Source organism: Macaca mulatta, chromosome 7 (assembly GCF_049350105.2).
Source record: "Macaca mulatta isolate MMU2019108-1 chromosome 7, T2T-MMU8v2.0, whole genome shotgun sequence".
NCBI classification, from domain to species: domain Eukaryota; kingdom Metazoa; phylum Chordata; class Mammalia; order Primates; family Cercopithecidae; genus Macaca; species Macaca mulatta.
The window spans coordinates 55,245,929-55,272,900 of NC_133412.1; the positions used below are offsets into that span (position 1 = coordinate 55,245,929).

At 42.8% G+C, this 26,972-nt stretch overlaps 1 protein-coding gene across 17 annotated transcripts in view; it reads right to left on the bottom strand.

Annotated features, from left to right (window-relative positions):
* Positions 1-5,811: 5,811 nt before the first annotated feature.
* PEAK1 (pseudopodium enriched atypical kinase 1) overlaps positions 5,812-26,972 on the bottom strand; it is a 305,159-nt gene continuing 283,998 nt past the window's right edge. For all 17 annotated transcript variants that reach the window (XM_015142802.3, XM_028851202.2, XM_077940025.1 and 14 more), the window contains one exon: positions 5,812-12,986. In XM_015142802.3, coding sequence (XP_014998288.3) covers positions 11,823-12,986 — 1,164 coding nt within the window. In that variant the 3' untranslated portion in view covers positions 5,812-11,822. The remainder of the gene's footprint in view (positions 12,987-26,972) is intronic.

The window sequence follows — 26,972 nt, forward strand, 5'->3', positions numbered from 1 at the left end:
GTCCTTGGTTATAAAAGCAGAAAGTAAATATTCACTCAGAGTTTGCCTTTTTGATCTAACAATATTTGAGCACTTACTATTGCCTGGCAGTGGACTAAACACACTTGCTGGACTGTGTCCTTTAATCCTGACAATGACCCTCTGAGGTAGGAATCCCCTTCAAAACCAAGGCTCAGAGAGTGGCTGAGGACACAGTTTGTCAGAGGTGGAACCTGGAGCTAAATCTGGATTCAGGCAGAGAGGCCCCTTACAAGCTCAGGATAGCTGAAGGACCCTGGGGAGGAGGGGGTCTCGGAGTCACTGGACTTGGGTGGTCTTTCCTTTTGAAAAGTTCCCTGGTGACTCTGTCACTTTGACCTTGGAGATCTGAAATCTCTATTACCCACCACCACACTGACTACTGGGGTCAGCCCTTGCCCGACACCCCAGGACAGGATGAATCAAGCCCCTTTCCATCGAATTCAATTGCACCAACATTGACTGAACTGTATACACTGTCACCAACATGGAGTATAAGCTTTAAAAAAAGCTTTGTTAATTTGATAGGTGGAAAATGAGATGCCAACAATATGATCTTAATTTAAAAAGAAAAAGGCAGAGTAAACAACAGTTGCAGGATATATAGTAAATGTTAATGGTGGTCATTTCTAGATGGTGACCTAGTGGGTCAATTTTACCTTCCACATTTTCTACTGTAAACAGGTATTATTTTTATAATCAATCAGAAAAAGCTGTTAAAATTTTTTTAGATATGCCATCTTAGGATTTTTCTCTTGTTTCTAGAAAGGTTAAACATTTGGGTTCGTCCATGATTTCTCTGTTCTCATCTATTAGTGTTTTATGTTCCTAATGATTTGTATCACCTCTTTATAACTCAGAATTTTAACCCTATATCTGTTGTATGTGTTGAAATCTTTTTCTTGGTTATTTACTTTTCATCCTACAGGAGCTCAGTGAAGGTCTGACAGGGAAAGGTGCTGGCCCTACAGGTAAGCTACAGATCTGACTGCTCAGCCTCGCCAACCCTCTCTTCTCACTCATACTCTCTGCCCACATCAGGAAGCACTCCTTGGCTACCCCAGTCTGTCACCGTTGGAGCAAACACCCATAGGCCTGGGCCTATCCACTGGCACAAAAACAAGCCAATAGACAAAGACTTGTATGGTGGTGGGGACAACTGGCTTCAGGCCTAGGTTTGAATCTCAGCTCTGCCACTTACCAGCTATGCAGCTTTGGGCAAGTTTCTTACCCACTCTGAGTTTCCTCTTCTGTAAAATGGCTGTAGTAGAGATCAAATGAGGTAATGTGTGGGAAAGCCTGGACCAGGGCCTGGCCTAGTGGAGCGGCGAGGGGCGGTTCTCTTCCTCCTCTCTTCCTGCTAGTTGAGTCAGACACCAAGGACAGCAGGCAGAGCAGCTAAAGCCATGGCCTCCCTGGAGGAGCTCACAAGAAGGGACGTGCACACACACAGACACACACATACACCAGGCTAGGAGCTGAAGCTGGGCAGTGAGTTGGTGATTTCAGATGGATATCATCCCAAAAGCTTCTTGGCTGAATGGGGCCCTGAAGAACAGGGAGAAAAAGAACAGGAACGATGCGGACGCAGATAATTTCAATGCATGTTTCCCAGGCCAGCCTGGAGAGTAGGGCTGCTGCAATGTCTGGTCAGCAATAAGCATGAGAGGTGGAGGACATAGACTCAGCAATTGGATTTTCTTCTCTGGACACCAAGAAGCCACTGATACTGGGGTGACAGCCAGAGAGTGAGGGAGGACTGTCCCTCACTCCAGGAAGCTGGGAGGTGGAGTTAGGCTGCTGGAGGACAAATCGTAGCTCCCTTACTAAGGATCTGGGGCAAACAAACCCTCTCTGGCTTGTTTTCACATGGGTAAAATGGGGATAATTCTAGAAACCAGCTCACCGGATTGTGAAGATAAAATTAAGCTGTTAAGCTAGTTCATGGGAAAGCACCCCCAGGCTGGCTTTCTAGAGACAGACTCCTTTACCCTGGAAGAGGAGCATCTCAGCTCCTCAAGGCATTCAACTTTGCCCCTCCCTGGGGGGCCTGGGGACTTTATCCCTCCACATTCTCTTTACCTGAGGTACATTTTGCTTCCCATCCCCCATTACAGGGCAAAGATGAGCCATAGGCTTGGAGGTGTTTGCTCTATCTTTGACTCCAGCTCAAGTGTGGGCTGGTGAGCAATGGGTGGTCCTGGTGGGGAAAACCCGAGTCCCTATACCCTCCACTTCCTGTATGAGAGTTACTTCTCTAGAGGACCCTGGTCCTCATAATTGCAGATTCCTCAGAAGCCCTCACAGCATTATCACTTAGCTTTCTGGTTGCTTCCATGTACTTCCCAGACAGCAAGGGAGCCATTAATTGGGGTGTGTGTGTGTGTGTGTGTGTGTGTGTGTGCACATACCTGTACAGAGGTTTATCTGGGATCTCAAGGAAGTCAGTTTGTGTCCAAAAAGCCTATTTCCTTTTAGAGGTTTGCAAATTTCAGAGAACTGGATCTTGGCAACAAATTCCCTCCTATCCCCCCCCCGCCCCCGCCCAGTGTGAAATCCAATTTTTAAGTTTCAGCTGTAATTGCCTTGAGCTGCTCTTAACAACAACTTGTGATCTGCCAACTGCAGTTCTTGGCTCCTATGGCACTAATGAAGTTCCTTCCCTTGTAGAACAGAGTGCGAGCTCACTTAAAAGGAAGCGTAATTTTCTAGGCCTTGGAGAGGAGGCAAAGAGCTCCTGGAGCAGAAGGTACACACTTACAACCCCAGGCAAAGGAGAGTTCCCCACACCAATTCTCTCCAGGCAGGAAAGAAATCAAGATTCTCTGTGGCTTAGGTTGAAAGACAACACCCTGCAGGCATGGAGCTGCCACAGGCCCCATCCCAATGTCGGTGGCCCATTGCCTCTGGACAACCCAGAGTCAGACAGGATGGTGTCACTGAGGACCACTAATGGAATCTTCAGGAATGAATCCCATGCTGGGTGATGTAATGGGGAAGGGGAATAGGATAATTTACCTCCAGGCTCTCCAGTTACACCAAAGGACAAAGTAATCCCACTGAAGAATAGAAACTCAGTGTTTTTTTCTGGCCTTGTTCCACCTCACGTAGAGTCTGGCTTGGGTAATCCTGAACTGGTCCCACCATCCACTGGCCTGTATCCTTTCAGGGCTCCAGGTGTTCCTGGACCAAACTGGGAGTCAGGCTTCTTATTCTTGCAGCCCAATAACGAGATGCAGATGAACTGGGAGAGAAGGGATTTTTATTTCTGTAACTAGTTACAGGGAGAAGGCCTGGAAGTTATCGCCAGGTCAACTCAAAATTACCGTTTCCCAGATCTTATATACCTTCTAAGCTATATGTCTACGTGTAAGTGTTCATTAATCTAAAGACATAAGTGACTTTTTATTTATTTATTTATTTATTTATTTATTTTTATTTATTTATTTTTTGAGACGGAGTCTCACGCTGTTGCCCAGGCTGGAGTGCAGTGGCGCGATCTCGGCTCACTGCAAGCTCCGCCTCCAGGGTTCCCGCCATTCTCCTGCCTCAGTCTCCTGAGTAGCTGGGACTACAGGCGCCCGCCACCCCGCCCGGCTAATTTTTTGTATTTTTTTTAGTAGAGACGGGGTTTCACTGTGGTCTCGATCTCCTGACCTTGTGATCCGCCCGCCTCGGCCTCCCAAAGTGCTGGGATTACAGGCTTGAGCCACCGCGCCCGGCCTTATTTATTTATTTTTGAGACGGAGTCTCGCTCGGTCACCCAGGTTGGAGTGCAGTGGCGTGATCTCGGCTCACTGCAAACTCCGCCTCCTGGGTTCATGCCATTCTCCTGCCCCAGCCTCCCGAGTAGCTGGGACTACAGGTGCCTGCCAACACGCCCAGTTAATTTTTTGTATTTTTAGTAGAGACGGCGTTCCACCGTGTTAGCCAGGATGGTCTCCGTCTCTGACCTCGTGATTCCCCCGCCTTGGCCTCCCAAAGTGCTGGGATTACAGGTGTGAGCCACCACACCCAGCCAACTTCTTTTAGTGTATAACTAAGGTCTGAGTCTTTTTTTTTTTTTTTTTGAGACGGAGTCTCGCTTTGTCACCCAGGCTAGAGTGCAGTGGCCGGATCTCAGCTCACTGCAAGCTCCGCCTCCCAGATTCACGCCATTCTCCTGCCTCGGCCTCCCACGTAGCTGGGACTACAGGCGCCCGCCACCTCGCCCGCCTAGTTTTTTGTATTTTTAGTAGAGACGGCGTTTCACCATGTTAGCCAGGATGGTCTCGATCTCCTGACCTTGTGATCCGCCCGTCTCGGCCTCCCAAAGTGCTGGGATTACAGGCTTGAGCCACCGCGCCCGGCCAGGTCTGAGTCTTGAAGACCTTCCTCTGGAGCCTCGGTAAGTTTACTTAATCTAAATGGGTCCAAGTGCTGGGGTGATTACCCTTATCTTGTCTCCTGCTAAATCACGGAGGTGTGGGGAGTTCCTTCAGACCCCCAATAAACTTGTTTAATCCTAAACAGGTCCTGTTAAGAATTCCTTTGTTATTTTGTCATGCTTCAAGGCCCAGGAAAGGTCTAGGCAAAACTCCCAGTGGGGCTTTTGTTACATTTCAGCCTTTGTATAAGGGCACTGGCCCCTTTAGCTTTTAATATTTAATGTAATCACTCAGTCAGTACTAAAGCAATTGTTATGGAGTCCTGCGTTAGTGAGATCTGGCCTGGCACACAAGGTGACCACTCAGGCCAGCAGAGTTTCACACAGCAGCCTGGTCCTGGGGCGTTCTGTTTATGTGACCTCCCAACCCCAACTGCCTACTTTTTTCTTTGCTTCCTTTCCCCCAGAAGCCAGTGTGTTGAGCTGACAACTAGAAGGGAAGTTCCCTAGGCTCTTCTCCAGCAAGCAGGCTACACAGCTGCAGCAGGCAGGGCCTGTGTCCCTGGGGATTGTCTAGTCAGTCTTGCCGTTGACCCTTCCTCCTGGGCCCAGGCAACACACAGGGAGCTTCTGGGTCCACACCAACATGTGTTCTGTTATGTTGCTCCTCAGCAACATAAACCTCAAGTCTGGCAGCCACTCTTCTGGGATATGCCTTAAAAACAGCATCTGCAAATTCCAGAGTGCTTGCTAGTGGAAAAGACAGTGTCCACTGTAAAGGGTTTGGTGCTCTAAAATCTGCTCTAAATTTAGAATTTACATGTTTGCCTTTTCATCTATTCTCCTCTAATAATGCGGCAGTTGTTGCTACCACTGCTGACTCCTCCTGCTTAAGCCAGGCAGCCTCCTCTGTGCTGCTGAAGTGTCCACACATTAGCTTGTCTGCCTTTGTGAGGCCCCTGTGTATCACTGTGTGTCAAAGGCATGTGAATCTTGCAGATGATGCCCTGCCCCCGCTCACATTACCTGAACAGCTCTGATTTCCACGGAGAGGGTCAGCCAGAGCCATCTAACCAAGCCTCTCAACATGCAGTACAAACCCAGGAAGCCTGCAGGTGACTGCTCACCAGGGGGCGATCTCACACAGCAAACCTGCAGCCTCCTGAGGTCTGGGAAAAGCAGAATGCCTTTGCTTTCTCTTTGGGGCCTGATTTCCTCAGATTAGACAAGGAATAAAGAGAAATATAATCCACGTCAGCAAGGGATGAGGACCCAGAGTGCAGAAGGCACAGTGGCTGAAAGCCATCATTTCCTGCATTATGGACAGGGCACCTACCCTGGGGGGACAAGACATAACCATGTCTGCAACCAAACCCTCCTCAGCATGTCAGTGTGGAAGAGTCGCCGAAAGGACAAGCATTTGTCTGTTTTTTAGTGTGTATTAAAATGAATTTATTTACACAGTAACATGATGCCACAGAGTACACAGCAAAGTACCACAGCAAACCAAAGGGTGGCGCCACTAGTGGCAGAGGGGACCTTTCAATGATAGATTTATACAACTTTACAATATGTAAGTAGAGGGGTGAAGCTCTGGAAAGAGCAAAAACAAGATTTTCAAATATAGAGTGTGGGCAGGGCCAGAGAGAATTAAAGAGAGATTGGAATGAGGACTGTCATGATTCAAATCACTAAGTAGGATGAAATCTTGCTTCTGTATTTGCCTCATGCCAAAATGCCCTGCATATCCTCGACAGAAAATCCCAACCCAGTGTGTTCACACATCACACTCTTTAGCTCTAACTGGTAAAGGAAGGGATAACCAAGTAGTATTTGGAGCAAGTTCCTGAAGCGGTGTGGTTTAACCTTTCAAAAACGAACCCTATGTCTGGTTCAACATTCAAGTTATCACGAGTGCGGACACACACATACTATCCACACACTAACAGGCAAAGTGGGTTTTCTGTACTACAACAATATTCGTAGCAAAATATATGACTCTGTACTTCTGCTAGGTTAAAAAATTTCTGACCTCTTTTGATTCCCTGAAACTTTCTTGATTAAAAAAACAAACAAAACAAAACCAACCAAACCATGGGGGTGTATGGGACACATCAAGATAAAAAGCTGGAATAAACCTGGAGACTTTCTGGAGTGGGAAACATGTAATGGGATGTTGGGAATGCAGGCCCTCGCAGCCCACCTAGGTGGGGAAAGCTTCTAGCAATGGGTGATGCAAAAATCTATTCTAATTTTAAACAGTTGCAGGGAAGGGGTGTTTAACAGCTGTATAGCACCTTGTACATTCTGGGCACTTATAGATATTAAATGATGGTGATGATGAATGGTAAACAACTCTGTAGGAAGGTTTATAAAAACAATTACAATTTGTTAAGAAGTTTCCCAAGAGTTCTTTAAACAAACCTATTAACTACCATATCCCTTAAAAAAAATCCTCCGTTCTCAGTATTATATTGATACGATGTTCTCAAGCTGAGGTTTGGATAATAGCCACAGTCATGTCAAGGGGAGATGGAAGAATTCCTTCTCCTGAAATACTGAGGAACTTCGTATCTGCCAGGGCTTTCATTATCATCATCATCATCATCTTCTTCTAATACACAAAATGGACTTTTTAAAAAGGTGCTTTTCTGAGGATGGATTTATCAGCTAAATGCCTTGACATGGAATGTATGTGAACTCCCCTCCCACGCCATCTGTCACAGCTCACCCTCATCATCTTAGAAGCATCGGATAAAAAGGCTGGATTTCTTTGGTATAATCTCTCCCAGGATCTTGCACTACAACTCTTCTGGCCTCCCTTACGGCAGCGTTTTTGGTCCATGGAATCCCCACTTTCGGCACTGTTGTAAGCACGGACAGCTGGACTTCAGTGCGCACTTCGGCAGGAGCAGCACTTGGATTTGTCTCGGCACAGCACTTTGGGCCTTTGAGAATATGAGCTTCAATGAGGTAAAACTAATAACCTGGTTTTGTGGGCAGCCATCCTGTTCACTCATTAGCCTGGAGCAGAATTTTCAATCCCTATTAACTAGTGACGGGAAAGAAAAACATGCCAGGGTTGGCCCAGGAAGTCCAGTTTTTCTTACCCCTCTCCAAGAATGTTCATACTATATTTACACATCTAGAATCATTTGAAATATAGTGTAGTATCCTAAATCCATCTCTATTTCTGGGACTAGCCTGTACTTTTTCAGATCACTGCTGGTAAAATCTAGGAGAAAATCCTAATTACAGCGAAATCTAGTGAAAACCCTAATTCCAGCAAAACCAAATGTCAGGTTACTTCCCAGAACTAAAGTATTTGTAACTCAAAATTGAGAAGCTTAGTAGGACCCAAAGATCTTTCCTGGAAATCTTTTTTTTTTTTGAGATGAACTCTCACTCTTGTCTCCCAGGCTGGAGTGTGATGGCGCAATCTCGGCTCACTGCAACCTCCACCTCCTGGGTTCAAGCGATTCTCTTGCCTCAGCCTCCCGAGTAGCTGAGATTACAGGCACGCGCCATCACGCCCAGCTAATTTTTGCATTTTTAGTAGAGACGGGGTTTCACCATGTTGGCCAGGCTGGTCTTGATCTCCTGACCTCAGGTGATCCGCCCACCTCGGCCTCCTAAAGTGCTGGATTACAGGCGTGAGCCATTGCGCCTGGCCTGGGAACTTTATACTACTAGAAACTTTTAAGATATAATTTTCGGTAGTTTTACTCCCAGAAATATCATGAGTATTTCTAGAGCTTTAGCTCTCTTGGCTTAGACTTTCCCACGTTTACAAACTTATTCTGAGTTTGGAAGCAAAATTGACCCCCCCTTAATCTGACAATGGGAGGCTACTCCAACTGTTAAAATCCTAACCAATATGTTTTACTTCTAGCTCCTCAACAGCAGCAGGGTAGATAGGATGAGTGCTTGTGCCCTCACCCCAACCCATACCTCACCCAGTTCATCTTCTGAGGGCAAATCTTGAAACTCATTGCCATATTCCTGGCTTCCAGTTCTAGCTCAGCCTAGGGGTTGGTGATTCTTATGTTGTCGTTCCACAGGTTACAGTTACTCTTTTTCTCATCCTGCTGTTATTCTTCACGAATTGGCTTCTAGGCATCCCAGTAGCGTACATATACCAAAAGGGCTCACCTCAGCCAGCACAGGAGGCTTCTTGAAGTTCTAGTCCTCTTTGTGAAACATCCACTGAATCGCTTCCAAGACTAGGTTACCACTCTAACAAGGCACTCTGCTATACATTCAGTCTTGCTCTTGGCTACTTTAGCCACTGTTGTGTTTCTCTAGCACCCAAGTGTCACAGAGATTGTTCATGCTCATGTGGCTTAAGGAAAAGTTCCAATAGGAGCTTAATTGTTCAAACTCTCAATATAAATGGAAAACTCTATAGTATAGACTTCAATAGAAAACAATTTCCAATCAATATTGAAGGCAATAACTTCGTGTTACTTGAGAAAACGTAAAGTGCTATACTAGTCACAATTCAAACATATATATATGTATATATATAAAATGTGTGTGTGTATATGTGTCTACAGAGGGTAGGATTTCTTTCCAGTTGATGAACAAATTCAAAGTTCCTACCACAATTAAAACGAAAAATATTTGTGATGTTAAACTGACTGAATTTCATTTTTTTGGAAAAATATTCTGAAGACCAACTCATGTAGTACTTTTTGCCTAGAAATATAGTTTCTTTCTCTATTCTGCTCTAACCTGTAACACCCCCTTCCCTCTCTACCTCACATTCTTTGGCCATCACCCAGAGAAAAATTAATCTAGCCACCTGTCTCTGGGAAGCCTGAGGCTCTTCTCTGGCTAGTTTGCATTCATCTTTTGCCCTTAACAAATCTGAACATAAAAACAGTACTAAAAACATCTGATGTGAAGAGGTGCTTGGTTTACCAGTGCTGTAAGATAATGGTAGTGGAGGTGTCCATGCTTATTATACCATAGAGTTAAAGTAAAGACTGGATCCAAATCATAACAGAAAAAGAGCAAGAAAGAAAGAACAAAAAAGATATGTAGAGACATAACAAATAGAGGGACCAGGGAACATTCTGCATTAAATATGTAACCTTATTAAACAGTCAACATTCAAATTTACATGGGCAAGGCACCACGAACGTGACATTGAGAAGGTATATCTCAATATGCAAGCCATTGCAAGGTGGGAGGTGGGGGAGGTTAAGGGAATATGCTGGCTGACATGGTCAGTGGTCTGTGTGCTGCCACTTCAGTGCATAATCAGGCAAGGAGTTATGTGCACATGGTCTATACTAAGATGAACCAAACACCAACCTTCAAGGCAAGGAGCGGCTGTGCCAGAGGATACCAAGAGTGGACTGCTGGCCTGCAGCAGCATGCCCACTCCATGGCCATTCCTAGGAGCAGAGCCCTGCACTCTGGCTAGAGGAGGCAAGACTCTTTGTGGGCTAACCAGCCTTCCTCCCTGTGAATCCTATATTGCTGGCCAGGTGATAAGGACATTCTCCATATAGAGCCTCACATATTCCAATCACTTAAAAAAATAATAAGAGCACAATAAAATACATTATTCTCCTTTCCTGATCCTCTTTCATATACATGAATCACATGAAAGGCTGTTAAAAATGTTAAAAGTTTAGAAATTTCCAAGGCCACTAATGTGCTATGTAAGTAATACTGCACAATCAGTCTTGGCTTTAAGGAAACTCTGCACTGGTAGATGAGGGGCCTCAGGGCTCACTCACTCACTAGGCACAGAGAACATGTCTGTCAACCCTGCCACAGGTTGCTTCTCTAGAGGCGTGGCCTCTACTTCCAGCATGCGTGTGCACGCACACATGGGCACACAAGTGTACACACACATTGTTCGAGTGACTCTTGGGATTTCAAGGTCAAAGTAAACACATACTCACAGTTTTGAATAAAACAAGCACAGGTGCACATGTGTATACACACACACAAACACACACACACACACACACACCCCCCAGTGGAAGGAACGCTCATCTCTTAGCGCAAATATGTGCCAAGGGAAGAAGGGGGAAGGTTTCTGTAGACTCGCTTCAGGTGAAGTTGCAACATAAACACTGTAATATACAGCTAAAAAAATACATACAAAAATTGCACATATATCCATAGGAGGGGAGCACAGGCTGCACACATGGTGAACAGCTCTCAATCACCCACCTCAGCAATCAGAATTCTCGTGAGCTGTCCTCCAGAGCCATTTTAGAGAGAGTCAGAAGGAACAATGAGCCACTTACACTGGGAGGCAGTCTCTCTAAAAGAGGTCAACATTCTAAGGAGGTCAGCAGTCTCATCAGTGGCCTTCTTCCCCTCCCCTGCCTACGGCCATCCCAACAGCCCACCTCACTGTGCCCTGTAAGATCTTAGAGCTCCACCGACAGCTATTTCATTCAGGGCAATTGTTTACAGCATTTGCTAAACTAGTTAACACTGGCTACTGATAGAAGGGAGCTGGCCAATTACTGCTCAGGGGAAAACTGCAAATGCTGACAGTTCTGACAGTAATCAAAGGGTACTTTAAACTCTGTTCCCTGATGGCCCCTAGAGAATTGCACATGCAAGAAAATCATCTCCTCATGCCCTGCCAGCTATTTATAAGCTCTGAACTGCACTCCACCCTGCTGAGGCATTGGTGACACCACCTTGGGTCAGCTCTGTAATGGGCCACAAGTGGCTGATAAATCCAAACATCACTGGCAAGTGGGGACAGAGTAGAGAATCAGGCAGTGGCAGCAGAGGGGAGACTATTAGGGCTGTCCTCCATGCAGTGCACATACTTACAGATAATGGCAATGAAAATGGGTTGATGACCCAAGGATGGGATCTCTCCTTTTCTTTCTACTCTCTCCTGGAACAAAGGATATAGTCCCTGGTAACCAAAACTGGGCTGATGCTAAAGATGGCAGTTCTGCCTAGTAAGTCAGTTGTTGACACCTTAAAGGAAGAGTCTGTTGTCAGAGTCTACTGGGTCATGGTAGAGACTGGTTAAGTCTGTCTACTGCTAGTGAGAATAAATACTCGGTGCTAAAAAGATAGGTGATATCCAGAATTATAGAAGAAATGGACACAGCTCACTGGCTCACTGAGTTCATACCAAAGAAGCTGTCCCTTCAAGAATATGGATTTTCATTTTTACCTGCATTTTCTTCTATTAGGATAGAAGGTGTTTCAAAGGAAGGCAACCGCAAGTTTGTGCAGCTGAATTTCTGTAAAGTTAAGACAGACTCAGCTTCTCATTCAATTTGGGGCAGTGGATAACCTTTCTGAATGGACCTACTTGTTCATGGACAGGGATAGAGGTTTGTCTTTCTTCTTTCCTTGAATTTGGAGTGAGCACTAGGAAGGGGAAGTGCATGGGTGACATGAAGAAGGTGAAGATGTGGTAAAAGCAGCATCCAGGTACACATTAACGGTGCTGTAGAATTTTCACAATACAACTGAGGGAGTCTGTAGTGGCAAAAGCCAAATACTGAGCACAAAGCCAGTCCTCAAGGCTGATCCCACCTTCCCTGTCCAGGGACTTCTCAGCAAACTTGATCATGAGCAGTGTTCGCTTGATGTCTAGCCAGTTTTGGAGCAGGGTGTTCCTCTGCACTAGGCTAGGGCAGGCGGTGAAAGTCTGGAAGAGATCTTCGCGGGGGCCCCAGAGCAGACACTGGAGGATGCCTTTGGCGTCTGAAATGAGGATCCGCTCAGAAGGGTTGGGATTCAGGAGGCAGCTGGCCAGCTGCTGCAGACCCCGGGAGTAGGGGGAGCGGAGCGGGATGCGAGGCAGGTCTGCTCGTGTGTATTCCCTCTCCTTCAGCTCTGGGTTCTCATCAAAGGGGTTGGGTAGGTGCAGCATCTCATAGATAAGGATGCCTGTCTGGAACTCATCACACTTTTTATACTGGGTAGCTGTTATGATCTCTGGGGCAAGGCGAGACTGGTCCCGGAGGATCTCGGGGTCCACCAGATGGCTCTTCTGTTTGGCCTGAGAGAAGTTGCTCACTATAAGCCTAGTGGGATAAGATGAGGTGGGGCTGGGCTCCGCAGGCCCAAAGCCTTGGGCAGTGCCCCCAGGCTGGTAGTGGACAAGTAGCAGGTTCTCTAGGCGTAGATCGCAGTGAGTGACATGGTAGGGTTTGAGGTGCTCAAGACCAGAGCATAGCTGTAAGAGCAGCAGACACACCTGCCTCTCATACAAATCAGGGCTTTTCCCATGCTGGGCTAGAGAGTCTCGCACAAAATCAGCCACAGTGAGACATGGAACTTCCCTGGTGATGACTACAACATGGCTCCTCTGCTTCTTGCTCATGACTCCCTGGCTGTCTTTCTGGGATGATGCTGCTTCAGAACAGGGCTTTGGGTTTTTCCCATCCGTTTCTCCTTTGGCTTCTTCTTCAGTCTCTTCCATGTCATCCTCTTCCTTTTCAGGGTCATCAGGATCCTCCCAGGGAAGCAGACGGTTAGGGACTTCAGCAAGGAAATGACCACAGTCCTGCTGAATGTTAAAATGGACAGCCAGACTCTGCCGGACAGCCAAGCTGTGATAATACTGCTGAGATTCTTTAGCTTTGCTCTTACAGATCTGAAAGATAATAAAACAATTTAAAACTCACACTCTCATAACCATGTTTATGATGTATCAGGAGGATTAACTACAAGGTGACTGGTTAGGGACAAACGATCATATAGTAAAGTTGTTAGCAAGGCTTGCCCCATGTTAAGTGACAATAATAATGGTGGTAACCGTTTCTCATGGTTGTCTACACATTCCAGGCTGTGGTGAGCACTTTCTGTGTACCATTTTTAGTCCTCACATTAACCTTTCAAAGTAGATTAAGGATCTAAGAATTTAAAAAAGAAAAAAAGCCCAGGGTTATGTTTGCAAACCTAAGTTTGTGTAATGCCAAAGCCTGCTCTTTCCACTATAACCTTGCACCTCATCAGAACAACAATGAAATAATTTTTCACTTACTTCTGTAGAGGTTTGTAGCCCAGACTGATAGAGCGGGCCAACAGACTCATAATGGAGACCAGAATACCTTATTTCATCACCCATCACCCTTTGTGTCAACATCTCACAGGGAAGGAGAGGGATATAACATTGGCCAGGTAAACTGTGGGTTTTCCTAACTTTTCAGTGAATGTCATTGTGATGGTCACAACACTGGCACTCATGGATCACTGGTAGGGTTGAGAGAGTCACTGGTCTGACCTAGTCAGAACAAAACCATCATTTCAATGGCGGTTGTCTGAGTTTTATGCTTTCTCTTAACAGGCCTCATTTAACACCCGCTATTGAGGCAATAAGACCTTTCCTAAAGAACTTTATTAAGTGGTTATGGATCAAGGAAGAATTTTTTGATCAAAAAAAGTTAGCCAAGAGTTCTATATACTGTGATGATTGTATTTCTACTCTAAGGGGTTATCAAACCAAAAAGTAAAACCACCCCCAAATGGGCTATCCTCATGCTATAGAGAGGCTGACAGTGGAAGACTCAAGTCTCTAATACTAGTTCATGGATCATAATAGTCTGGCCTGGAGTCCGCTCCACAGCCCTGTTAACTGAGGGTCATTCTCTGCTGTCCCTCCTCAGCAGGGGCACACTGCCACATATTACAAATATCAAAGGCTTCCAGCAACATGCACTCTCTGTAGTGTTTACACTGCGTGTTTATTACAATAATACAGAAAAGCAAATTTTAAAAAAGCAATTTTTAGTAATTTTTATTTAAAAAGAAAAATGTATACATTCTTAGGAGGATTCAGATGGGTCCCCAGTTCTGAGAAGCAGCACATTCTGATTTCCATTCAAATACATTAAAAAAACAAAAACAAAAACAAATCAAAGGCAAGGGAGTCTCAAGGGAAAAAAGCATCTCTCTCTCTCTCTCTCTCTCTCTCTCTTATTCTCTAGTTTATCATATTTATTACAGTTAAAGAGGTTTGATGTCAGTGACCAGTGCCATGGAAATCAATCAATCAATCAATCAATCTATACCTAAGCACAATTTCCTTCAAGTCTTCTACTCTATCTAATTCAGTTTGAGGATATACAAAGTATTTCTTTTTTAAGCAAACTTCTGGTCTTGAACAGACGTCCCCAGCCTGAGTTCAAGTTCAAACATATATCTTTCAGAAAATATTATCTCTGGAAAGCTCTCGAAGTCTTAGTATATGCAGTATAATATATAATCCTATATGCTCATCAATCATAACATTTGTTATTTTTATAACTGCACTGTTGGCAATATTTCACATTTAAGTGTTACCAGGTATTTAAAAATTCTATACTAGTCATTGTTTAGTTGCACAGGAGTTGGATCCAGCACATGGCACCATGAACCCCATTGCCAGTTAAGTTTGCCGAATATTACATCGTCTTCTGGAATGAAAGTTCAAGGGTCTCAACTCTTCAATCTTTTTTTTTTTTTTTTTTTTGTTGAGACGGAGTCTCGCTCTGTCGCCCGGGCTGGAGTGCAGTGGCCGGATCTCAGCTCACTGCAAGCTCCGCCTCCCGGGTTTACGCCATTCTCCTGCCTCAGCCTCCCGTGTAGCTGGGACTACAGGCGCCCGCCACCTCGCCCGGCTAATTTTTTGTATTTTTAGTAGAGACGGGGTTTCACCGTGTTAGCCAGGATGGTCTCGATCTCCTGACCTCGTGATCCGCCCGTCTCGGCCTCCCAAAGTGCTAGGATTACAGGCTTGAGCCACCGCGCCCGGCCTCAACTCTTCAATCTTTGAAAATGCTATCAAATACATCCAAATTTAGCTGGATCAGATTGGATGGTTAAACTCTAGCTGTTACATTATAAAAAAGGACACTCTCCAAGGGCTTGGGAGGCCTGGGATTTAGTTTTGCTACTAGCTGTATAACCTTGGGCATTTCACTAATTTCTCTGGGTCTCAGTCTCCCTATTAAAGGGGACAATATAAAGAACATTGAAATCTACTTCACAGGGCAGTTGTGAGGATTAATTGGGATCAAGCATATACAGTACACCTGTAAACTACAAAGTTGTACAAATGTAACACCGATAATGACTAAAACAGTTAACAACTTGCAAATGTCAAACTAAAGCAATCTTAGAGAATCCTAATTTTTTGAAACAATGAGCAAAACAGAAAAATAGATCTTTATTTTGAGTCCTGACAGCCACCTGCCATAGCAGTGAGGCTCTCTGATCACAGGTTTGATAGAGGACAGGCAAAAAGAAACTGCTAACATTCAGTAACTCCAAGCCAGGGTTAGCCTTGACAAACAAGTTAACACCAGCAGTATGTTAGAAACCAAGAGAGGGCAACCTAAAGCTACAAGAGAGAATTGTTTGGCCAAGTCTAGATTTAACTATGTCAAGTCAGGCTGAAAAACAATTTCTCACCTTGTAGTTTAACATTAGAAGCAGAGAAGGTATTCTAATTGTGACTTGTATTTGAATTGTGATATTCTAATTATATCTAGACATTCACACAGACACATACATTTTTATAAGGTCTTCCAGAGCTTTGTGAGTAGATAAGAGTGTGGATACTACAATAAGAATTTATGTTTAGCTTCACAGATCTACTTGAGATAAAGGATCAAAGTGATTTACGAAGAAGAAATGATAAATTGTTCCACTATTTTGGATGCTCTAAAGGAAAATGGTCTCCCTAGATAGCCAACCTGAGTGGGCAGCACTTTCTTATCTCTTCATTTTATAATACATAGACAGGTTGAAGAATAATGAGTCACTCTAGCTTTAAGAGCAAAGGCAAAAGGGAGAAGACTAGAGTGTAAAAGAGGAGGGAAAAAGAGTGATTTCAGTTGGTTCATAACCCTGAAAACAGTTACAACCCAAACACAGACCAATGGAGATTTCCATAATAGGACTGTCCTTGATGGGTATGTCATCAATCTTTATTATGGAGCCTGCAATGATGTTAATTTAGGTAGGAGTATTATATTATTCTAGGTACCACATTGTGGCCATTTTTCAAATATTAATAACTCCTTTAGTTAAAAAAAAAAAACAACTCAAAATGACCTGACTTCAGATAATAAATTTCTAGTTCAAAAGTTATTTCAGAAAACAAGCCATTTTTTTCAGAACAAATGGATAGGGTTCTTTCTGCCAAATTTTTTCCTTCTGCCCTTACCAGTATTTTCTATATCATGGATTAAAGTAACTTCTTCTTGGCTCTCATTTATCTTTCTTGAAAAGAATTCACATTCCTTCTTTATAAAGAGTAGCTGGCATGAACAGGAGGAATCTCAAGAAAGATTCTACTTGTTCACGCCAGCTACTCTTTAATCTATAAATGATTACTTCAGGACTCCTCCTAGGACCCCCAAAATTTAAAAATAGGAATAAAAATAAACTAGAACTGGAATGGTCCCCCATCTTCATTTAACATTCCCTTTTCTAATAGGAGAAAAATCACCTCATATTTGTCTTGGCTATGTTTGGGAAAATCTACTGAAAATGTGAATTTGGCAGATTCTGTGCTGTCTATATTTTCTGAAAGGAAAGAAAAATGCTATGAGAGACTGAGCCACAGTGACACTAGAGGGAGCTGCAATATCAACATCCAGGAGTCATTTACTTATAAACTGCAGCAGGAGAACAAAACCAGGCTGCTGAAGGTTGAATCTTCTTGTAAAATACACCATAGGGCCTCTTTCTGGATAAGTTTTTGCTTCTGTGATGGTGGCAATACCAAATGCATGCCAAGGGAACTCCTCATGTGAAGAGCACAGGCAGGAAGAGAAGCCCATCCTGGGCACAGTAACCCTCGCCCATTTGCCGGCTCACAGGAAATGCCTGCTTGAGCTATTCTCCAAAGGAGTCAGAGGGACATCAAAAGGGACAGCCAGCCAGCTGGTATACACATATGCACCAACATGAATAACCTACTGTTGCAAAAACAGAGGCTTGAAGGGAAACTGGGTGCTTGTCTGGGTTAATAAAGATCAGTGAGGACAGAGAAGGGAAAGGAAAAATATTAATTCATTATCAATTGAGCATTCAAACAAGTATCTCACGGCTCCTGAGCACTTCCTATCTGTAAGACACAGCACCCTGAAGCATTCTGACCAGATTCCTAAATACAGGGGTGGGGGCCCTCCAACCACTGATAAATCATCTGTTGGAAAACTGGGGGAGAGGGGAAACAACATACTGTCTTCCAGAATCAAAGACAAATTACCCTCTCCTGAGACCTTCTCAGACTTGGGTCAAAGAACCCAACATTTACAATCTTAGCAGGGAAACAGAACTTGAAAATGGTTCCTCATGCACAACCTGAAAAGTTTAATTCTAAACATACATTTTGGTTCAGGGGCTCATTTTCCATGTTGCTCATGACAACTGCCCTGCACATCTTTGAGGCAAATTTGTCATTAAAAAGCATTTATGTTTGTAATAATTTCAACCTAGACAGCTAACTTCTAAAAAGTAGACCATCAGGGGCTTTGACTATAAAGTCCCATTAAAAACAGCTGGGGAGAAGATAGTGCTGTCTAACACTACCGAACCTTTCAGAATGCCCACGAAGCCTGGGACCTGTGAGGGGACATACCTCTTGATGCAATCTCAACAACAGATACTCTGTTTAAGGCAACTAGGTCAGAGGGCTGGGGGAAAGATGGACCTTTGCAAAACTGGATAATATGACCATGGAATTAATCTGTCATTGAATGGCATGGTGTTACCCATTCTTCTTCACTTGACCCTTTTTCCCAAAGGTTCCTTCAAGTGCTGGTGTTTGGAGGGTCTGCTCTCCATCCTAGTTTTTCATTGGCACACTCTCTTCGGCAAGCTTGCTCATGGCTTCAACCATCTCATATACAGTACTGACTTCCATATCTACATTTGTAATGGACACTTGTCTTTGGGCTTTAGGCTCATCTATACAATGACCTGCTTGATTTCTTCCCATATATATCCTAATCCATAGATTACTTAAACTCAACATAACCAAACCTAAACTCTTCTTCCCACCAAACTCACTGCTCTCCCAGTACTCCCTCTCTTGATGAATGACTTTGTACCTGGATGAGAAATCAAATTCACTTTGGATTTCTCCTGCATCTTCACTCCCTATGGCTAATTAATTACCAACTCTTACTGATTTTTCTTGTAAATAACTTTCAAATTATCCTCTTTTCTCCATCTCTATTGCTGCCTTCATCACTTGCCTGGACAACCACAACTGGTTGTCCAACTGGTCTCCCTGCCTCTAATGTGATCCCCTCAAATACACCTTCCACATGGCTACAGAGCCGTTAAAAAACAACCGTTGGTATTTCCCGCTTATTTAAATTTCCTAGCGGCTCCACTTTATCCTCATAGGAGAAAGTCCTGGCCTTGCCTCCCTTTCCAGTCCTACTTCCCACCTGTGTTCCATTTGCTCTTACTATATTGAGCTATCTGCAGCCAGCCACCCACTCTACCCTCCAGGTGTTCTCTCAGTTTGGGGCTCCTTGTCACCCCTCATTTGCCTGAGGGATTCCTACTTCTTTTAAAGCCCTTCTCAGGCATTACTTTTGCCAGAGAGAGTAAGTGCTAAATACCCTAAACCCCCTTTCTGTGTTACTTCTATATCTCGTACATACCTCTATTATTGCAGTTATCACATTTATCTTTAAAAAATTTTTGTCTTTTATAATTTTTTTCAACGTTTATTTTAGATTCAGGGGGTACATGTGCAGGTTTGTTACCTGGGTATATCTCATGATGCTGAGGTTTGAGGTACAACTGATCCCATCACCCAGGTACTGAACACAGTACCCAACAGTTTTTCAACCCTTACCCCCTTTCCTCCCTCCTCCAACATTTTTTTGTCTATCTTACAAGCGGATAGTTGTATCTTTAGGGCCAAGCACAGAGCAAGGCACGTAGTACATATTCCATATGTCTGTAAAAGATTCTGAGAAAAGGCAACATCTGATCCAGTGCTGCCATAGGGCTTATATACTTGGAACAGGTAGAATGTATGAACAGCTTTTATGAAACAGATACAAGTTGGCAAGGTGATGGGGTGGGGGCAATGGCAGATAAATCTGAATAATAAACACTCATGAATGACTTGACTACACAAACGAGTGAAATCTGATCAGTGAGGGTTGTCTGTTGAGTCCAGGCTGCCCTGGGGGCTCATTGATTTTGTACTGCACAAAACTATACAAAACAACATGGCCCTTTGTCATTCAATTCAATTTTCTCTCCTTTGCCCCAAAGAAAGCAATAATTACAAAATATAAGACTCTTCAAAAATATTCTACATTAGCTCTGATTTTTCCATTACAGGCCCAGTATGCCTTCAGCTTACTTCCAGTTTATCAGCAGGGAATCTCATTCCCATCTCACTCTATGCATTTTACAGTGCCTCAGTGAACCTTAAGAGATGGATGCTACAGAGAATGAATTGTGGAGGGACAAAAATGAGAAACATTAAAGATCACACACATTACACCATCTGTGCCATTTGGTCACATCACACAAAAGTACAACTGCAAACGGGAGAGAGCGCAGAATGAAACCCTGCAACTTCTAAATTGATATCCAGTATTTGGTATAATCTCACTCTAAGAATACAGGCTGATCACTGATTGACCTCAATTCCTTGATCTGCCTAGGAGGAGTATTGCGATACTTGCTGCTACAGAGCTCAGACCCATATACACTCAATGCTGTTACAGCTATATTCAAAATAGATTAAGTGTTTAATACATAAAATGCTGTGTGGGCCCAAAGTACTCAGGACCCCATGTTGTAGGAATCTGCTATGAGAACTGTCAGGTAGGCCAGGTAATTTACAGCCTGAATTGCTGCAAAAATGTTCACATACCCAAGAAAGTGATTTTGGATCCTAGAAGAGAAATTCAAGAAGGCAACTGTGTAAGATTTTACCATTTTATTTGTGAGTTGTACTCATCAAAGCTTTTCACTCTCCCACTCAGTATGTGTATCCAATGAAAATAACTTGTGTTCCTGAGCCAGTAATTTAGGCTGTCAGAATGATGCCCAGGATGTTCACACTGGAGAAACTGAGGCACAGAGTAGTCCTATAACCAGCTCAGGGCCCACATTAGGAATTCAATTAACTTGAATTCCAACTTGTGATTCTCAACTATATCCTCTCACCTCATTAATTAAAGTCATACTCCCTTTTCCCACCAGGCAACTCATTTTGATTCCAGGTTTACAGAAACATCCAAAACCTCTCCTTCCTAAATCAGTTCCCAGTTGAGACTCAGGTGCTTCTGTATGCACTGAGCCTGAAATGAAATGGACACCAAACTAGGATGGCCATGAGTATGTGTAGTTGGCTGCTGATCAATCACTTTCTGTAAAGTTTCACTGTTAAAAATATTTACGTTGAATTATGAAAGTGGAAGTGGTCTCCCCTCTAGTTTTTTCCTCACCACTAAGCCAGTAATTAATTGCCTGTGTATATAGTCTGAACTAGTTGTAAATTCCTACCTGTAATGCTTTTTTTATTTAGTATCTTGTTTTGTCAGGATCCACTCAAATGAGATAAACGGAGACTCTGGAGTCAAAAATGCAGTAAAAGATGCTGGTCTCCACAGTTCACCTCTACATTATTACAAGCTTTTAACAAGATTCTGGCATAGCTGGAAGAAAGGAAGCAGCCCCACTTTCGTAACAGGGAAGTGTACATCTTTATTGAGTTTTGTATGCTCTATCCTTGAGAACAAAGACTGGGACTACCTTAAAGATACCTACTATCCCAATTCTGGAAGAAAATAATTCAGAAACTTATACTTTTTGCTTATGTGAAATTTTTAGGATCCTCTTCAAAGTAACTACATCCACATTTCCTCTGTGGTCTCACATGGTAGTACTTTTTATAAAATGATCTCATAAGTGCAATGAAAAAAACAATACCTCAGTGATACTGAGCCATAATTTTGTCAACCGTCCATCTTGATTCTAAGCAAAAGGCTGTCATTTTTCCATTAAGAAACAACACTGAGACACAGTAAGGTCAGTTTACTGCCTCAGGTATGAAATAATAGGAGAGGTTCTACCTAGGAGTCAGGTTCTACCTAGGAGCCTGCCACAAAGCTGGTGTCCCCATGCAGAAGTGACTGTTCCTCGCTGGCCTTAGTTTCCCACTGTGTAGAACAGTGAAGGCCCTTCTAAAATTGGCTTTAGTCTACTATGAGGATATGAGGATTATGTGTTTGGTCAGTGCCTACCCAGATTCTCTGAAAGGGAAAAAGCAAGTTAGATTTTATTTAGAGGGCAGGGAAGTTAAGTTCAGGCTTAAATTTATGTTAAGTTTTACTTGGAGAGCAGGAATGGTTAAGTTAAGGGCTGGAGGCCAGCCAATATATAGCCCACAGAGACAGACAATGCAATCTGCTGGGTGGTGGCTCACCAAATGGGGAAGAGAGGATAAAAGAAGATATGGACAAGATGGAAAATGGGAGTTGAAAGTTAAATATTGTTTGGAAATCAATTTGGCTCTTCTTTCACCAAAACATTTATTTAAAAAGTAGGCTGTGCTCACTGCCTCCACAGCTTCCTCCTCCTATTCGCGCTTTAAACTGTGTCTAGCATTCACCCCCATTATTACCAACATTGCATTTTCTTGAGGCTTATAAGAGATTAAATTCTTGCCTTCTTCTGAGTCTTCATTCTGCACAAGCCCTCTGCAACCTTGGACTCTTTGGCCTGTAGGGCCCTGCCTTTTGCTACAGATTTTCCAGTTGCTCCTGCTTTGGGTCACTTAGATGTGTGGGCCTTTTCCCACTTTGCAGACTCTTCCATTACAATCTCATGTAGTCCCACAGTTTCAACTAAATCAAGTCTATGACCACATTTCTAGGCTTGAACTCTCTTCTGAGTACCAAACCCACATTTTTACCTGGATCCTGGGGTTCTCTCAACTTGGCTGCCCTATGGGCATATCCCATTGAGAACCCATTTTTCTGGCTTTTCTGATTCATATTTCAACTAATGGCATCACCATTCTCTTAGAGGTTGTTCTACCTTGAAATTTTAGCATCACTGCCCTAGTCCCATACTCACCAGACATGGTCAACTGCCTCCCTCAGCTCTTTAACCATCTGCCCCTTCTTTTCCTTTGCCTTATGTCAGGTCTCATTTTACCTGGACTACTGCAATAGCATAAAGACTGGCTTCCTTGCTTCCAGTCCTTCTGACCTCTCTTACGATAGTTGTCATCCAAAATCTTATGTTATTTCTGTTTAAAAATACTTAGTGGCTTCCCACAAAACACAAAATAAAGTCTAACCTCTTAAGTTCGTCACTCAAATCTCTAAATTTGGTCTCTAATCTCTCCATAGCCTAATTTTCCACTATTCTCTCAATGTACTGCATTTACCACAAAGAAGAGCAAAGTGGATACAAAAGGCCCTTTCTTATTGGCCCCAAGAGAAGTGCTAATAACTTATTTCATTCATTAATCTTCATTTATCTTTACATCTCTGTATACCACTCCGAACTTTCATTATAATCTGTTTTGTTTAAGAGCTATTATTTATGCCTTTGTCTTTCTCACTGGAATATAAGCTTCTTGAGGGCAAGGCCTTTTTTTAATTCATATTTATTTCTGTAAACTACAACAATATCACAATGTTTTATACAGTAAACACTTTTTGAAAGGTCAAGAAATATTTATTGAATGCCAACTATGTACACGATATTATAATAGATGCTAATGATGTAAGAATTAATAAGCCATGGTCCCCGCCATGTAGAAGGTCAGGTATAATAGTGGGGAGACGGGAGAGGAAGCATGTTCTTGTTTAATTGTATAACTGTCTCATGATAATGCAATGGTTAAGAAATCCAGTAGGTATAGCGTGCAACATGTGCTCAGAAAATTAAAGAAGAAAATTCAGAGCTGGATTCTTTAAGAACACATAGGAGCTTTCCAAGTATGTGAAAAGGAAGGAATAACCAACTTTTACTAAATGCTTAACTTTGTGCCAAGTGATGCTCTCAGCACTGTGTGTGGGTGTGTGTGTATATATATCACTGTATACATATTAACTTCTGTGATTTTTTACAATGGTTTTAAGAAGACCTAAAATATTTTTTCCATTTTACAGATAAAGACACTGGATATAGAAAAGGAAAGTAATGGCCAAGGTAACAGCTAATATGTAGCTACAGCACAGATTTAAACCCAGGTCTGTCTGACTTAAAAGCCTAAATTCTTAGCCACTTTGTTAACAGTCCTCACATTTTGTACATAGGAACCACTTGGGGTACTTAGTACAAATGCAGTTTCCAAGGCTTTACTGCCAGCCATTCTGATTCTGTAGGTATGGAATACGGCCAAGGAAATGACATTTTTAATGAGGATCCCTCAGGTGATTCTGAAATAGGTCATAGCAGATCACAATGCAGAAATGCTTTATTGTATTATACTGTCTCCCAGGAGAAGAGCAGTCCAGAGAGAGGAACCAGAGTGTGCAAAAGCCGAGTAGCATTAAACAGGTGCTGTTTATAATTGGTACTAGAGAATGGGACTACAGAGATGAATAACTAAGGATACCTGTTTTAAAGAAGCTTCGTGTCAAATGATCCAAAATCTCTGATTCTTGTTTTTTTAATTGAAAAGACATTATGACATCATTTTATTACTAATCAAAATAACTGTTACTACCTTAGCACAGGAATTATTTGAGTATTACCATTTTGTAGGTCAATTTTCTTAAAGTTATGATCATGTTATTGGCATTCGACTACTTTCACGTGACATTTAAAAAATGTTTTTCATAATTTTATGTAGTCTTCATAATTACCACTTTTAGTAGGTACAAACATTCCATTGGACTTACATGCCATAATTTATTATATTGGTGTCTTAATATAAGGTACCTAGTTTGTTTCCAATTTTTGGAAGTACTTAAATTCTTGAAGCTGTTTGCAGCTTTCTCTCATAATTTTAAGGAAAAACAAAGATGTTTACATCTCTGAAGTAATGAGAAAGAATATCTCAGTGCAGAACCTATCTAAATATGCTCAAGCCAATGCCTAATGTTAAGAAAGAATAGTGAGTGATCTAGAAAATGTTGAGCAGCAATTTTCCATTATTGTTAATAACAATAATGCATTATTTTATATGTACTTTACAGTTTATAAAAGCAGTTTCACTATAGAAACACATGTACTATAACAATCATCTGAGGTAAGTAGGGCAGTTAATATACACTGATGTGAAAACCAAGAGAGGCGCATGACTTGCATAAAAATACACAGTGATATCTTCAGAACTTGGACCCAGGTCAGCTGACTCCAAAGCTCTTTATTCAGTGCTGTGATGCCTTTTCATTTAAGACCAACACAAATAATAAAGCTAATTATGTTGAATGAAGATTAGAATAAATATGAAAGATGAAAACCTTCAAATCCAGGAAAAGTCCTGAGTTAAAACCACTTGCTTTATAACAAAGACAAACATGACACCTTCTATGGACAGAATTGTCTCTCTCCCCCACCTCTTCATATGTTGAAGCCCTAGCCTACAATGTTACTGTATTTTGGAGACAAGGCTAACAAGGAGGTAATTAAGTTAAAAGAGATCATAAGAGTGGGGCCATGATGTGACAGGATTAGTGTCCTTTTAAGAAGAGACACTGGGGTGTGCTTGCGCATGCTTCTTGTGTTTTTTCTCTCTCTCTCTCTTTCTCTCTGTCTCTCTTCCAGCCTCCATAACTGTGATATCCTTTTCAGTCTATGGTATTTTGTTATGGCAGCCTGAGCAGGATGAGATTTTGATACTGAGAAGTGGTGCGCTGTTGTAAAAATACTTTAAAAGGTAGACGCAGCTTTGGAATTGGGTAGAGGGTAGAAGAGTTTTGAGATGCATGTGAGAGAAAGCCCAGAAAACCATGAACAGACAGTTGCTAGAAATATGGATGTTAGGGGCGATTCTGATGAGGTCTCTGATAGTAACAAGGAACATTATTGGAAACTGGAGGAAAGGCAATCCTTGTCATAAAGTGGCAAAGAATTTAGCAGGACTGTGTTTTGTGGAAGACAAAACTTGCAAGAGATGAAATTGAGATTTCTAAGCAAAGTGAAGGAGTGGCTTGGTTCCTCCTGACTGCTTATAGTAAAATGTGAAAGGAGAGAGATGAATTGAAAAAGGAATTGTTGAGCAAAAAGAAACCAGAATGTGAAGACTTAGAAAATTTGCAGTCTATCCATACTGTGAAAAAGGTGAGGCTGGGCGTGCTGGCTCATGCCTGTAATCCCAGTACTTGGGAGGCTGAGGCGGGTGGGTCATCTGAAGTCAGGAGATCGAGACTAGCCTGGCCAACACGGTGAAATCCTGTCTCTACTAAAAATACAAAAATCAGCAGGTGTAGTGGCAGACGCCTGTAATCCCAGCTACTTGGGAGGCTGAGGCAGGAGAATCACTTGAACCCGGGAGGCGGAGGTTGCAGTGAACTGAGATTGTGTCACTGCACTCCAGCCTGGGTGACAGAGTGAGATTCCATCTCGGAAAAAAAAAAAAAAAAAAAAAAAAAAAAGTGAAAGCTTGTTCTAAGAGAATACCAAGGGTGTGGCTAAACAACTATTTGGTAAAGAGAAGATGGGTATGACTTATGGACTTAACCAGCCATCTCAACACAAGTCAGGGATAAGAATGGGATTATACCAGCAAAGACATTGCCAGTTTGAATTAAAAGGGAAAAAGTGGGACAAAAAAAAAGGAAGGCTACTGAACTTGGATTCTACAGGACTAGCCCACAGAGCTATTTGGCTGCTAACATGTACTATTCTTCAAGGAAAGGGAAGAATGATCCTGAAAGTGATACAGAAACATCAGGGCTGCTTTTCCCACCAAAGGACCAGTAGGCAAGGCTGATCCATCCTCAGTTTCAAAGGGTGAAGTTGCCTCTTGAGATCTGGTAGGCCAGGATAACCATGACCAGTGCCTCAGTATTGGCCGCTATGTGGAGCCATGGTGGTGATGCTGCCACTCCAGTGGGCTTGCAGGGGACAGTATCAAATCAAAGAGGATTATTCTTGGGCTGAAGATTTAATAGAACTTGACTTACCAGGTTTCAGAATTGCTTGGGATTTATCACTCCTTCCTTCCTTCTGATTTCTTCTTCTTGGAATGGGAATGTCAATCCTATGCCTGTTCACAGTTGTATTTTGTAAGCATGTAACTTATGGTTTCACAGGTTCACAACTGGAGAGCCTCAGGACAAATCATACCTTGATCTCACCCATATCTGATTTAGATGATATTTAGATGAGACTTTGGATTTTAGAATTTAGAGTTGATGCTGTCATAAATAAGACTTCTGGAGCTGTTGGGATGTGTTTTGCATGCTATAAGGACAGATATTCTGAGGCAGGGTGGGTTAGAGGTAGAGTTCTATGGGCTAAATTATGTGTTCCCCACCACCAATTCGTATGTTGGATCCTTAACCCCCAATGTGAGAGAGTACCCATAAAGAGGTAATTAAGGCTAAATTAGGTCATAAGCATGGAGCCCTGATACAATAGAACTGGTGTCCTTATAAGAGATACCAGTGCATAGCCTTTCCCTTGTACTCTCTTCCTTCCT